The sequence below is a fragment of the Oryctolagus cuniculus genome, chromosome 3 (genome assembly GCF_051225735.1).
Source record: "Oryctolagus cuniculus isolate XC-2025 breed Fujian yellow rabbit chromosome 3, ASM5122573v1, whole genome shotgun sequence".
NCBI lineage: Eukaryota > Metazoa > Chordata > Mammalia > Lagomorpha > Leporidae > Oryctolagus > Oryctolagus cuniculus.
Window position 1 is genome coordinate 173,165,624 of NC_142869.1, and position 15,027 is coordinate 173,180,650.

Consider the following 15,027-nt stretch of genomic DNA (forward strand, 5'->3'; position numbering starts at 1 on the left):
CTGATTTTTCTGTGTTGATTTTATATCCTGTCATTTACTAAACTCTTCTATGAGTTCCAATAGTCTTTTAGTGGAGTCTTTTGAATCCCCTATATATAGGATCATGTAATCTCCAAAGAGTAATAGTTTGATGTCCTCCTTACCAATTTTTATCCCTTTGATTTCTTCTTCTTGCCTAATGACTCTGGCTAAAACTTCCAGGACTATATTAAATTGCAATGGTGAGAGCAGGCATCCTTCTCAGGTTTTGGATCTTAGGGACAATGCTTCCAGCTTTTTCCTATTCGATAGGATGCTGGCCATGAGTTGACATAAATTGCCTTGATTGTGTTGAAGAATGTTCCTTTTATACCCAATTTGCTTAAAATTTTGATCATGAAAGGATGTTTTATTTTATCAAATGGTTTTTCCTCATCTATTGAGATAACTATATGGTTTTGTTCTTCAGTTTGTTAATGTGATGTATCGCATTTATTGATTTGTGAATGTTGAACCATCTTCGCATATCAGGGATAAATCCCACTTGGTCTGAATGAATGATCTTTCTGATGTGTTGCTGGATTCGATTAGCTAATATTTTGTTGAGGATTTTTGCATCTATGGTCATCAGGGATATTGGTCTATAGCTCTATCTCTCTGTTGCATCTTCTTCTGGTTTAGGAATTAAGGTGATGCAGGCTTCATAGAAGGAGTTTAGGAAGATTCCCTCCCTTTCAATTGTTTTGAATAGCTTGAGAAGCATTGGAATTAGTACTTCTTTAAATGTCTGGTAGAATTCAACAGTGAAGCCATCCAGTCCTGGGCTTTTCTTTGTTGGGAGGGTCTTTAGTACTGATTGAATTTCCATCTTGGTTATTGATCTGTTTAGATTTTCTATGTCTTCATGGCTCAATTTAGGTAGGTTGTATGTGTCTAGGAATCTTTCTATTTCTTCTAGGTTTCACAATTTGTTGCCATAAAGCTCTTTGTAGTAATTTCTGATCATTCTTTTTATTTCTGTGGAGTCTGTTGTTACATTTCCTTTTCCACCTCTAATTTTATTGATTTGGGTCTTCTCTCTCTCTCTTTTTTAATTAGTTGGGCCAATTTTGTTTAAGTTTATTTTTTTCAAAAAACCAACTCTTCATTTCACTGATCTTTTGTAGTTTTTGGCTTAAATTTTGTTTATTTCTTCTCTAATTTCAATTATTTCTTTCCTCCTACTAATTTGGGGTTTTGTTTGATGTTTTTTAGGTCCTTGAGATGCGCTGATAGCTCATTTATTTGGTACCTTGCCGATTTCTTCGTGTAGGCACCGACTGCTATAACATCCCTCTTAACACTGCTTTTGCTATATCCCATAAGTTTTGATGCGATGTATTGTTGACTTCATTAGTTCCCAGAAATTTTTTTGATTTCTTCTATGACCCACTGTTCATTCAGGAACATGTGTTCAGTCTCCATGTGTTTTTATACAATCTAGAGAATCTTGAGTTGTTGATTTCCAGCTTTATTCCATTGTGGTCAGAGAAGATGCATGGTATAATTTCGATTTTTTTTTAATTTGCTAAGACTTGCTTTATGGCATATCATATGGTCTGTCCTAGAGAAAGTTCCATGCATTGATGAGAAGAATGTGTAGTCTGCAACTGTGGGGTGAAAAGTTCTGTAGATATCAGGTCCATATGGTCCATAGTGTTGATTAGCTCTGTTGTTTCTTCGTTGATTTTCTGTCTGGTTGACCTGTCCATTGACCAAAGTGGAGTGCTGATGTCCCCTGTTACTACTGTATTGGAGTTCACATCTCCCTTTGGATTCTCCAGCATTTCTTTTAAATAGCCAGTAGCCAGGTGTCCATTATAGCTCCCGGGTAATACCTCCACCACCATCCTCCCCCATAATCTTTCCCCAAAGAAAGAATGCAGTTAAAAATTCAGAGTACTAGTAGTATGCTTCTATGATGCCACCAATCTTCACCCAAAATCAAGTTCTTCAAGCCCACATTATACAAGTGCATGAAAAAATATGAAACATACATTAGTTTACCTCCTCAGATATTTGGTATTATATTAATTAACATATAGTTAGTACAATTTTAAAGCCAGCATTTTGAGATTCCAAATATGTGGACACATGAAGCCTATTAGCCAACCTCTATTGGTCAAATCCCCCAGATAACACTCCACCCCAGAACAGCACATATAAATGGAATCATAAAAACATGCCCACACAGAGGACCTAGATACACATTTCCAAGTTTTCAGAATTATTTTATACTCAAATCACCAATAGACACACTGCAGCCAACTCTAGATGATGACAAGCAAGGTACCCTAATTCATAATTATGACTGCATTTTTCCACTTGCAAATATTAAAAATATGCACACATACATCAATTCAGCATGCATATATTTATCATTTTCCTCTTTTATTTTCAATTTCTTTACTGAAATTCACAGAAGCTCCAATTTTCCCAAGGCATGTTAAAGAATTATCCATAAATGCAAGTGCAACACTATGCTTAATGCAATCTGAACCTCATGTAATGTGTACATCTTCCATATTCTCTCCAGTGGATACTTTACCCAATCTTAAGATTTAAATGATTATATATACAAAATTAACTCCAAAGTCTATGCCTATAGCAACACTGCCACTTTCAATTTAAATTGTATATATTAATAGATTACCTAAAATGTAACATATTGGACTAAAATGGACATTTGGAGATATAATGATTGTTTACAGACCTTCTCTATTCTCCTGAGGAACAGTTTTTTTTTTCATACTATTTGTTGAACTCTTTACTTAGTGTAGGGTTAACCTTTATGATCATTAAGTAAATTGAAAATAGATCTTTGTAAAAATTAAGTGAGAATGGGAGAAGGAAGAGGAAGAAGGGTTGGAATGTGAGCAGGAGGGAAAGTAAGGTGGGAACTATCATTATGTTCCTATATCTGTATATTGAGATATACGAAACTTGTATAACTTAAATAAAATTTTAAAAAGTGTATATAAAAAAACTTCAATATGCTCCTAAATCTGCATATATGAAATACACAAAATTTGTTCACCTTATATAAATTTTAAAAATTGAAAAAATTTTTCCTCTTTTCAAATATTCTTTCATCATGAACAAATATTTATATTAACATTAGCACTGTTTTCCTAACATGTAGCAAAATCTTTCATTATGTATTAATTGTTCATCTACCCAATCTTTATGACAAACTAATTTGCCTCTATACTTTCCTTTCCTGTTTGAAATGCTCTCACCCACCTTAATTTTTATTTGCATCATAATCCTACATTTATCTCCCAGTAATATTACTTCCTATACTTTCCAGAAATTTTCCCCAATACCTTTCCTGTGTGTCACACAGAGTCCAGCTAAGCTCCTGTAATACTTACAGTCCATACAACTACTTACCTCTACTATTTTATCCTCAAGTGCTATTTTTCTTTTATTTATGTGACTATCCCTCAAATAAGCATCCCATTACTGCAACAAACACTTATTGAGACAGCCATTAGACCAGGTATCAGGACTACAAAAGTAAATAAGATGTGGTCTTTCACCTCTGGTGAATTTAGAGTTGGGAGAGGGAGGGAAGACACAATTCTGAAAATGAAAATTAAAGAAATATTTTCTATATGTCATTAAATGCATCTATACTCATCTAGAATGTGGGAGTAAATGCACAGAAAGAAGACAATCACAATAAATGCTCCAGAGAGGGCTACACTTGAATTCTGAATGATGAACAGGTATCATATAGAAATTCAAGACAACCTGAGCTTAAGCCTCAGTGCCTAGACAAGGGTTGGCAGTACATCCATGTAGTGATGGCAATGAACATATTTAGCAAGCCATTGCAAATGACACTTTATAAAGAAATATGTCAAATTTTTAATGATATGAATCGTGAAATATTCATAATGCTTTGAAGTATGCTGATTTACATGTCTCTGTATGTTCAGTGAAAACAGTAAATCTTAGGTCAAATTTAAATAATGTCTCCTCTAGAGTCATAATTTTATTTCCTTGACCTTGTAGCATAAAATTTAACTCTCCTGAATAATTTCAATGAGTCAGTAAAATGTAAGCATCCAATTTCAAACTAAAAGTGAGATGGTTTAATAACCATGTCCAAAAAGTGACACTCTCATTCATAAAGCTAGAAAAATGAGACCTAACTTTGCCATGGATAACTATAATCACTGTTAACACATTGGAATATAATAATAATAATAATAATAATAATGTGTGTATTAACAGACTGGAATATTTTCAACATGCTCCTTGAAGCACTGTGATAATGCAGTGATGATGAAAGTCCTGGGCAGTCCTCCAACTGACAATGAGATGTCCAACCAATCCTATTACATCTCTATATTCTATTCCAAATGACTGCACTTTCAGATACATCAGCAGTAATAGTTAAACCACAAATATTTTGACAAGTTTAAGAAGAATAAGTGAAATGTATTATTTTTCTAACCAAACAGAAACCTAAATCATCAAATGTTTACCTTTATTCATATACAAAATTAATCAAATGTTAAAACCATTCTTACTTCTGGCTTTTCTACTAGTAACTCTAAAATCATTTGCACAGTAATGACATGAATAAATGGTGTAAACGTAAATGTCACTTCTAAAAGATATATGATTTAAGTATGTAGGTAGTTACTCTAGGAACGGCCAACTGGATGAGTTGTTCTCACATTTATGCCAAAAATTCTTGCCACAATTAGTTTTTTAAAATTCTGCCTTCATGAGATTTGTATTTATTTTCCATTTTGTGTAGATGTATTTGTATAATTCCCAATCTAAAACACTACCTTTTCTTGACTCATCCCTAATAGGTTATTCTATCCAAGCCCATTTCTTTTTTTTTCCACAATGGTTCTCATGAGTTTTAAGACACTGTCCAAGTATTTTATGGCAAATAATCCATTTTGCTATGAAGACTCAAATTGTGACTCTAATTTACAACTGTTTGAAGTCTCAACTATGAATGCTCTTGGTTTGAGAACACTGACTACCTACCAACAAAAATAAGGAAACTGCCCTATTGAAAATATAGCCTTACTTGTCTATCTTTATCTTCTACAGCTTAGGTTAAGATTTCTTGACTAACTAGGTAAAACTATGGGTGAAATCTGAATTAACATAAAACAATTTTCTAAAAAAAGAAAAGCAAAATTATTCTGAGTAAATAATCATACTTTTCATAACTAAATATTTTCATTTTGCATAAGAGAAGAGATAAATAGATGCTGAGATGCTACACTCTGCTATCAATAAAATCACCTCCATATTCTATGGACATATATTTACTTTTACCATTCTCATCTAATCTTCATTAATATTATGTCTTACACGCTATCAACACAAATTCTCCCTTAGCTCTTTAGTGGTTGGTTTTCCTCACAGGCTCTGTTTACAAGCAGAGAAAATGTTCGCAATTCTATTTTGCACTATATTAAAGCACTCACATTGAGCCTCAGCAGTAAACTATTCAGAGATTAATGCTTAGCACCTTTTAACCAATTGTTTTATAATCACAGATATATAAAAATATGCATATATTCATATATATAATATTACACCCCAAAATTCAAGAGTCCCATAGCTTTTAAAAAGGGGAAAAAATTACTTTCCCCAAAAGAATTCTTCTCTAAGCCCGGCTTTTCCTCTTTGGTGTCTTTCCTTGCTCTGCTCTCACTCTGAAGAACAGAAATTTCATCATAGTACAAGGAAGTGTATCATTAGGACAGCTTTCAGATTAATTAGACTAAATATTAGACTCGCTTGAATAAGTTCATTGTCGGCCACTTACTCATTTAGGCCTTTTCTCACGCCAGGATGTCTATTTTGGGAAATTCATCTATTAATGCTAATTCTGTTACTTTACAAGTATTGTTAAGAAACTCAGGGATGGCTGGCGCCGTGGCTCACTAGGCTAATCCTCCACCTGCGGCGCCGGCACCCAGGGTTCTTGTCCCGGTTGGGGTACCGGATTCTGTCCTGGTTGCCCCTCTTCCAGGCCAGCTCTCTGCTATGGCCCGGGAGTGCAGTGGAGGATGGCCCAAGTGCTTGGGCCCTGCACCCCATGGGAGACCAGGAAAAGCACCTGGCTCCTGGCTTCCAATCAGCGCGATGCACCGGCCGCAGTGCGCAGGTCGCGGCGGCCATTGGAGGGTGAACCAACAGCAAAAGGAAGACCTTTCTCTCTGTCTCTCTCTCTCTCACTGTCCACTCTGCCTGTCAAAAAAAAAAATTAAAAAAAAAAAAAAAAAGAAAGAAACTCAGGGATCTTAACAAGAAGCCCAGAATCAGTCTCCTAAAGAATATGAGAAAAAAATGAGCTATGAAATCTTGCCTCCCAGATTAATTCTCTCTACATGAAGGGCAACAGATCACAAATGTGCTAAGCAGGTACTTCTGAACACCTAGCTTCCGAGAATCATGTACAGCAGGGAGACAGGAGCATGGTGGTTTTTCTGCTTTTGGAATATTTGGGGTTCTGGTATGAATCAAACTTGCTAGCTGAGATTTTCTGGCCAACCACACGGGAAACTAAACTCTGGCTCCCGCTTCAGTTCAAATCATTAATTGCCACAGAATTTGACCTTGACATAGCTCAAGCCCCCACCACCTCCTGACACCAGGAAGGTCAAAGTCTGCTGAAATTGCTGGATCCTGTAAGGGACCTTGCGGATGGGCCATTCTCCTGTATTTTTCATTCTGATGCCCTGAATCATGTAACTCCGCTCCTGATTCTCAGTGCATGAGAGCACTAACAGAATTTTCTCTACCTTATTACTAGAATCTGAAAATTGGAATTCTAGTTTTTTGTACTCTGTATTTCAGATTATATGGCTTAAAATCACTTGTGCTATTAGAAGAACCTGGAGAAAGAAAAGCAAAATACTTCTTCATTTATGATTTTTATTTCTAAAATTTCTTAATATATATCCTAGCATTATTGTGGTTATGTAAGGGCACTTCAAAAAGTTCACAGGAAATAGAATAAAAGGATGTGCTTATTTTGATGAAAAAAAGTTGAAATTCATGCTCATATATAAATATATATTCACAAGGGACTAGGTAGAGATATAGCTACAGATACAGGCATAGACACAATACATAAATAATTAGATCAAAAAGGAGAGAGTTTGAGAGATAGAGACAGAGACAGAGACTGGAGCTAAAATTAGAAGTCAAAATTCTAAGCATTCTCTATTCTGAATGGCACTATAAAATTTAGATATCTATTTACACATATTATTATTTCATTTCCCTTCTAATAATTTTTTCACCCTAATCTTTTTTTAAATGTTTATTTATTTATTTTTCATCTACTTGAAAAACCAAGCAACAGAGACAGAGAGACAGATCTTTCATATATTGGCTCTCTCCTTAAAAGCCTGTGACAGCCAGGGCTGGGCGAGGTCAAAGCCAGGAGCCAGGAACTCCATCCAGGTCTTCCACGTGGATGGCAGGGACACACGTACTTAAGTTGTCACCTGATGCCTTCTAGGATGCACTCGCAGGGAGCTGGATCAAAAATGTATAGGGTGTAGGTATCCCAAGGGCAGCTTAACCTGCTTGTTGTGTCACAATGCTGACCACCCTACCCCGACCCCTGCCCCAGCCTCCAATCTTGGCCTCATCTCTTAATAACAGAGATCATCACTCAGCCTCATTCACATCTCAGTCACATCTAGGGGTTCCCTAGTACATTCCTCCCTACTCAAGTCACCATCACACTCTTTTCTTTCAACCCAAACTACTAGAGCCCCCTCCTGTTCTGAGATGCCCACTGTACCTTTCTTTTGCATGTTTGCCACCGTATTTCAACGGCTCTGTTAAGAAGTATTGAACTTGAGTAACTGCTGGTGTGTGACGTTGTGAATGTGCTCATGACTTTTGTAAAAGAGTTTATCTCTTAATGACTTGCTCACTTCACAATTTCTGGTCAAACTTAAAGATTAACAGCCCCTGGACTTGGAACATAACTTGGGTGCGGTCCTTTGCTATTTTGGGGACCCTAAACAATTAGGTCCCCAAGCTCCCATTTGTAGCACGTTCCTAACTTGTTTATCTCTCTGGGTCTCCATGAAGGTTAAAATGAAACAACACTGAAGCACACTACAAACATTTAAGTGATATGCAAACAAAAGGGAACATGCAAAACACCTGCTGGGAACTTCCTCCCTGGGAGATGGAAATGGGTGTCCTCACCTCTGGATTCATGGAACTCCAGTGTGACATGAGCATCAAATCCAAGGCTGAAGTAATTATTGAAAACGTTCAGAGGAAGCTGGAATGATAAACAAAGGAAGAGGTAAAGTTGTATGTAGCCAGCTAGAAAGAGAAACTTAATGCCAAGAACCTGTCCCTAGGGTAGTCCCTGGGGAGGGAGCAGTCACAACTCAAAGTAGAAGGTGTTTATGTAGAAGAAACAACTGATTCTCCAACAAATTCACTGGAGAAAGCTCAGAACAAGTAATCACCTCAAGAATTATATAGGAAATCAAAGGGCTACAAATACAATTGCTAAGTATGAACCATTTTTTTTTTTTTTTTGACAGGCAGAGTGGACAGTGAGAGAGAGAGACAGAGAGAAAGGTCTTCCTTTTTGCCGTTGGTTCACCCTCCAATGGCCGCCGTGGCCAGCGCGCTGCGGCCGGCGCACCGTGCTGATCCGATGGCAGGAGCCAGGAGCCAGGTGCTTTTCCTGGTCTCCCATGGGGTGCAGGGCCCAAGCACCTGGGCCATCCTCCACTGCACTCCCTGGCCACAGCAGAGGGCTGGCCTGGAAGAGGGGCAACCGGGACAGAATCCGGCGCCCCAACCGGGACTAGAACCCGGTGTGCCGGCGCCGCTAGGCGGAGGATTAGCCTAGTGAGCCGCGGCGCCGGCCAGTATGAATCATTCTTATGAATGTTGTAATAATAGAAGCTTGTTAGGCTGAGGGCTGCACACTTGCAATGGTTATGAAGCATGACTCACGGAGTGAACTGAGCAAGTAAATTTAATTGTAAGGATCATGTCTAACCCTCTTAATCAGGAAATATACTTTTTTAAAGAATTCATATTAAGTATATAAATATTGAAAACTAAAATGAATACTATTTTGTGTACCTATCACTTGCATGCAAAATAGTTTTTGACTACGGTCATATAAGAAATAAGGCAGTGGGAATGATTTATCAATTGTTGACCTACAGCAAGGGTGGGGAACCTTTTTTCTGCCAAGGGCCATTTGGGTATATATTTTTTTTAATTTATTTGACAGATAGAGCTAGACAGCGAGAGAGACAGATAGAAAGGCCTTCCTTCAGTTGGTTCACCCCCTAAACGGCCAGAGCTACACCGATCCAAAGCCAGGAGCCTGATCTCCCACACGGGTGCAGGGGCCCAAGCACCTGGGCCATCCTCCACTGCCCTCCTGGGCCACAGCAGAGAGCTGGACTGGAAGAGGAGCAACCAGGACTAGAACCTGGCGCCCACATGGGATGCCAGCTCTGCAGGCGGAGGATTAACCAAGTGAGCCACAGCGCCAGCCCCGCCATTTGGATATTTGTAACAATCATTCAGAAGCCATACACAATTATTAATTTAAAAATTAGCCTGCTACAGATTTGGGGTCGGCATTGTGGCATAGCAGGTAAAACCACCACCTGCAATGCTGGCATCCCATATGGGTGGTGGTTCATGTAAGACTGCTCTACTTCGGATTCAGCTCCCTGCTAATGGCCTGGGAAAAGAAGTAGAAAACGGTCCAAGTGTTTGGACCCTTGCATCTATGTGGGAGTCCCAGAAGAAGCTCTTGGCCCCTGGGTTGAGCCTGGCCCAGCCCTGGCCATTGCAGCCATCTGGACAGTGAAACAGCAGTTGGAAGATTCTCTCTCTCTCTTTCGCCCCCCCCCCCATATCTCTATTTCTCTGCTTCTCTATAACTCCAACTTTCAAAATAAATAATCTTTTAAAAATTTTCCTGCTATTGATTTATTAAATTTTGATTCCTGCCTGTGGTTGCCTCGGCAGGGCCAAAACTGAATGATTTCATGGGCTTTATTCAGCCTGTGGGCCAGACATTCCTCACTCCTTACACAGAGAAAAAAAACATAAAACTGAATAAATAGATACACATTTAAATATTATTTTATGTCTATGTGTAAATATTATTCAGCTTCCCAATTCATTTATGAAACCTCACATCTTCAAAATGACCATAAAGTCTACAAACACAACCACACAGACATACACACAAGCCTTAACTTTCCCTCCCAGAGACTTCTGGATCCCTGGCTATTACAGTTGCAGACTCATTGAAAGATAAAACACTACACAGCTTTAAAACGCACATTAAAATTGAAAAACTAGAGTGACCTGAAAGCCTCAGTTCTGTGACAGCATAATCAAAAGTTTATGAAGAGCAGGCATTTCGCCTAGTGGTTAAGCCACTGGTAGGATACTGCTTCTCACTTTTAAGTGCCCGAGTTTGATATCCCACTCCTACTACTTACTGACCCCAGCTCCTGTTAATACAGACCGTGGGGGGCTCAGGTGACTGGGTTCCTGTCACCCACCAGGGAGATCTGGATAGCGACCCGGGATCCCAGCTCCTGGCTTCAACTGCCCAGGCAGCGGTTAAGGAATGAACCACCACATGGAATCTCTCTCTCTCTCTGTCTCTGTCTCTATCTCATATCTATCATATATATATATATATGTGTGTGTGTGTGTGTGTGTGTGTGTGTGTGTTTGTGTGTGTGTGTATATACACATATACATATATACATATATATTCTTTTATATATATATATCTGTCTCTGTATCTATCTCAATCTCTATCTTCATCTCATATTTTAAAAATTAAAGAAAATCATATGAAAAATGCTAGAAGGGAAAGAGTTGTTCTATCACTTTCCTTTCTACAACTCAGAGTGGAAAATAAACATTAAAGTAAAAAGAGGTTTCATGTATCCACACAATTATCAGGCTTATGCCCCTAAATTCAGCTACATCTCTCTCCTACATGAAACTGCTTTTTAATCCTCATGATTTCAAAGCAAGTTCATTACTGTGTTTCACATACTCCTTGACTTGCAGTATTTCTTCTTCGATTAGATGGAGAACTTTGTCTCATTAAAAGAAAAATGAAATGAGAGAGCAAGAGAGATATTAATATGGAAAGAAAGAAACTAGATTTCTTGGTCCCTAGTGGAAGCCAGGAATGAGCCCACATGCTAGGCTGAGCCAGAACCTGTAATGATTCTGAGACCAAGTCAGCCCTTAGAAACGGTTTCAGCTAAGCAGGAACAGGGAGAGAAACTAAACACATAGAGCAATGCCAAAGTCACGTCTCACTATTCTGGCTTCAAGTTTGAGAATGTCCAGTGCTTGCACTTAACAAAATACCAGTCTTTAGTAATGACAGCATGGGGTGGTGATTCTGCCAAAAGCACAGATATGTTCTTCTCCTCTACCGTTTATGTTCTTTTGGCTACAATTCTAACCCATGCCTTAGCATCCACTGATAGCTAAGGAGAACATCTGGTCACCATCTCCTAAATAATATCCCAATTGAGTCTCTTTTTAAGTTATTCACATTTTCCAGGAAAACTTGCCCCAATTTCCTTTCACATCTCAAAAATCCATTTTGAAAGCCCTTTAATTATCTGGATTGATGTTCTCTGGCTGCACCATGAAGTCTTTCCATTTCTTAAACTGTTGGGAAGAGAAATAAATATGTTTCTATTGCAGGCCTAACCATCCAAAGTTTAGTAGGAAAAAGATCTTAAAATTTCCATATGGTACTCTTCTTTCTACTTGCGTTGTTTGTTTTCTATCCAATTTCTGTAAGTCAAACACAGCAGTAAAAAGTCTCACATCCCAAGAGGATACTTGGTTAAAGAGCACTGTAACATCATGAACTCAAATGCAACTAAGCAATTGTGATTTCTAATAGAAATCTTATTAATGGTAAGATAAAGTTAGGTTAAAAGAAATATGAAGAAAAGGTGTGCTTTTACCTCTTCTATCCAAATAAGAAACTTGAGCATTCACACATTTGGTCAGGATCATGCACTAAGGAATAAATGGGCACTGGTTTGGTCTAAAATGATACAGAGTTTAATCTATTTTAAAATTGAAGCATTCATGAAATCTGGACCTCAAGACAGTTCAATATACGGCAGGGATGCTGTTTAACAGTATTCAAAGTCTGAGTGTCAACCCTGCATTTACTTTTTCAGAATTTCTAGGTTCTGGGCCTGATAATCTGCATTTTAACAAGCAGCCTGGGAGTTCCTTATGCATACAAAAGTTTGAGAAAACTATTATAGAAGAAAAGTGACAATAATATGGCAGAAGCTACTCAGCAAACTATCAAATTTATCTTCAATTGCAATCAGAATTTAGAACCACATGTTCAACTGAATTTCCATAGTGGCATATTTACAACTCTGTCCTTTGGTTTGTTTTGGGTGGAAAGGAAAGTTCAATCACTGAAAGAAAACACTAAGTCAAAACATTTATTCAAGTATCTTCAAGTCCCAAGCAAATGATGAAATCAGCTTACTTACCACCTCCTAAACACAAGGGAAATCTGATTATCAGCCAGAAACCTCAGAAGGATCTTTCTCTACTAAGGATCATACGCTTAATGCTTCAAAACAAATGAAGTTTTCATCTTAAATGATGTCTGCGTTCAACTATGAAGATGAAACACTGGACAGACACCCTTTTAGTGTGGAGGCTGAAGACAGCAACCAGCTTCCTCAGCGCCGTGAGCAGCCATGAAATCTAGGTCTCTACAGTCCATGGGATGACAACAGGAGTGATATTATCCTCCCAGCCCTAACAGCCATCCACTCGACACTATCCTGCCATCTCATGGGGAAGAACCAGCATGTGACGCTGCAGCGGGAGATGGATTCCCTGTGGCTTGGCAGACGTTCCTGGGGTCCCTTCTGTCGGGGAAAGGGCTCTCTAACCTTACACACGCCATCTTCCAGTTCTTCCGGAGGCAAGTCTGGGTTTCTTTCCACATGGAGGTTCCAGCGATCTAGCTGTACAATTGTCCCATCCTCTACTTGGCATAGGATCTTAGAAACAGGTTCATCAGTGTATCCCTGAGAACAGAGTTAGAAGAAGAAAAAAATTGCTATCTAAAGTAGAAAGCAGTGTAGCTAATATACTTCTAGCAAAAAGGACCCCTGCTCCTATCATTCTGGTTATTTTGTAATTAGCAAGGCTGGAAAAGTAAACTATTTTCCCAATATACTTAGACTTTAAGAATATTCACAGAGAAGGTACATAGACACAGGTTTGAGATGAGGAATGTTTGCTGGCACCAAGAACCAATAGTCACTGGTATGCATAGAAGGCCAAGTTGGATGGCTGCTTTTATTGGGTTGAAAAATAGGACTCTTGATAAAGAAACTGCAGAATATACAGAACAATCAGGTATGTAAAGGGGAGGAAGCATCAAGGTGGGATTTGATTGACAACATTCAATCTATTCCACTTGTCTGGACCTTGTCATGAGATACCATCCCCCCATGACCTGAAGGAGAAGAGCTCTGTTAGGAAGCTATGTACTCCTAAGGATCCTATTGACAACATGACTATAAAGAATAGTCAAGTCACTGATTTCGGTGCAAGAAGTTAACTTCTGACCTTAGCTGTTCCATGGGAAACATAGAGATTGGGCCCCGCTTTGCAGTGCAGAGGGTCAAGCCTCCCATGTGGGAATGCCAGTTGGAGTCCCAGCTGCTCTGTTTCCCATCCAGTTTCCTGCTAATGTGCCTGGAAAGGCAGCTTTGCCCTCTGTCACGCACATGGGAGACCCAGATGAAGTTCCTGGCGTTTGGCTCCAGCCTGGCCCAGCCAAAGCCACCTTGGCCATTCGGGGAGTGAGCCAGTGAACGGAGGATCTCTCTCTGCCTCTCCTTCTCTCTGTCATTGTGTCTTCAAAATAATAAATTAATCTTTAAATACATATTTGTGTAAGTATGCATTTATTTATACAATGCCTACTAAAACAAACACTTATAGAAGGCTGATTCAACCCAAAGGCTAGACTAACATCTGCTAGATACTTGAAGATAATTTTCCTATGAGAGAGAACCCACCTCAGGCAACTGTCTCAGAGGAGCAGAATAAAAGTTGATGGGTTGTACTCATGTACAAAACTTTTGCTTCCTTACTCTCTAAGCACTATTAAATAAATAAATACAGACATGCATGCTGGTTAGTGATAGGATAACTACTCCCCCACACTGATGTTGACTGTATAGTAGAAAGGACAGTTGGACAACTGGTTAGCCAAAGCCATCAGAAAAACCCAATGCTGGGGCCTACATTATGGCATAGCAGGCTAAGTCCCCACCTATGATGCTGTCATCCCATGTGTTCTACTTCTGGTCCAGCTCCCTCACAATGTGCCTGGGAAAGCAGCAGAAGATGCTCAGACCCCTGAACCTACATGGGAGACCAGACAGAGTTCCAGGTACCTGGCTGTGGCCTGGCCCAGCCCTGGCCATTTCAGCCACTTGGGCAATGAACCAGGAGATGCAAGATAAACCAATCAATCTCTGTGTGTGTGTGTGTTTGTGTGTGTGTCTCCCTCTCTGTAACTTTTTCAAATAAATAAAACAAATCTTTAAATAAAAAACATAAGAAAGAAAAACCCAATGTTCAAAAAAGTCGCAGTTCTCCTAAAGTAACGATTGTAAATCTGAACCAGATTTGCTCTTCTGGTCAGAGCTGACTGTCGGGATTCACTCAAGTCTGCACGACTGTTGAACATGAAACTTGTGGCCTACCCAATCACTCTGCTTTGGTGGAGCCTTCCAAAGGCCCTGGGTCTGCTACTAACCACCATATTTTTCTCACACTATACTCGCCCTTCCCCTCTGGCTGACCATAATTTTAAACTGAAGAAGCTGAATCAAAGTTTACTGGCGCTTGATTCCCAGCTCAAACGTGTTCCCTGGGTAACAGCAGCATCCTTCCCCTGTG

The 15,027-nt window shown here is 39.0% G+C and overlaps 1 protein-coding gene across 12 annotated transcripts in view; it reads right to left on the minus strand.

The window, feature by feature from the left end:
* Positions 1 to 15,027, minus strand: part of DGKI (diacylglycerol kinase iota) — a 507,839-nt gene that overhangs the window by 202,483 nt on the left and 290,329 nt on the right. For all 12 annotated transcript variants that reach the window (XR_007920530.3, XM_051849035.3, XM_051849034.3 and 9 more), the window contains 2 exons: positions 12,999 to 13,136; positions 8,236 to 8,314 (listed from right to left, as the gene is read on the minus strand). Coding sequence is in view for 11 of the 12 variants with exons in the window: in XM_051849035.3 (XP_051704995.3) it covers positions 8,236 to 8,314; positions 12,999 to 13,136 (217 nt within the window). In the remaining variant the exon portion in view is untranslated. The remainder of the gene's footprint in view (positions 1 to 8,235; positions 8,315 to 12,998; positions 13,137 to 15,027) is intronic.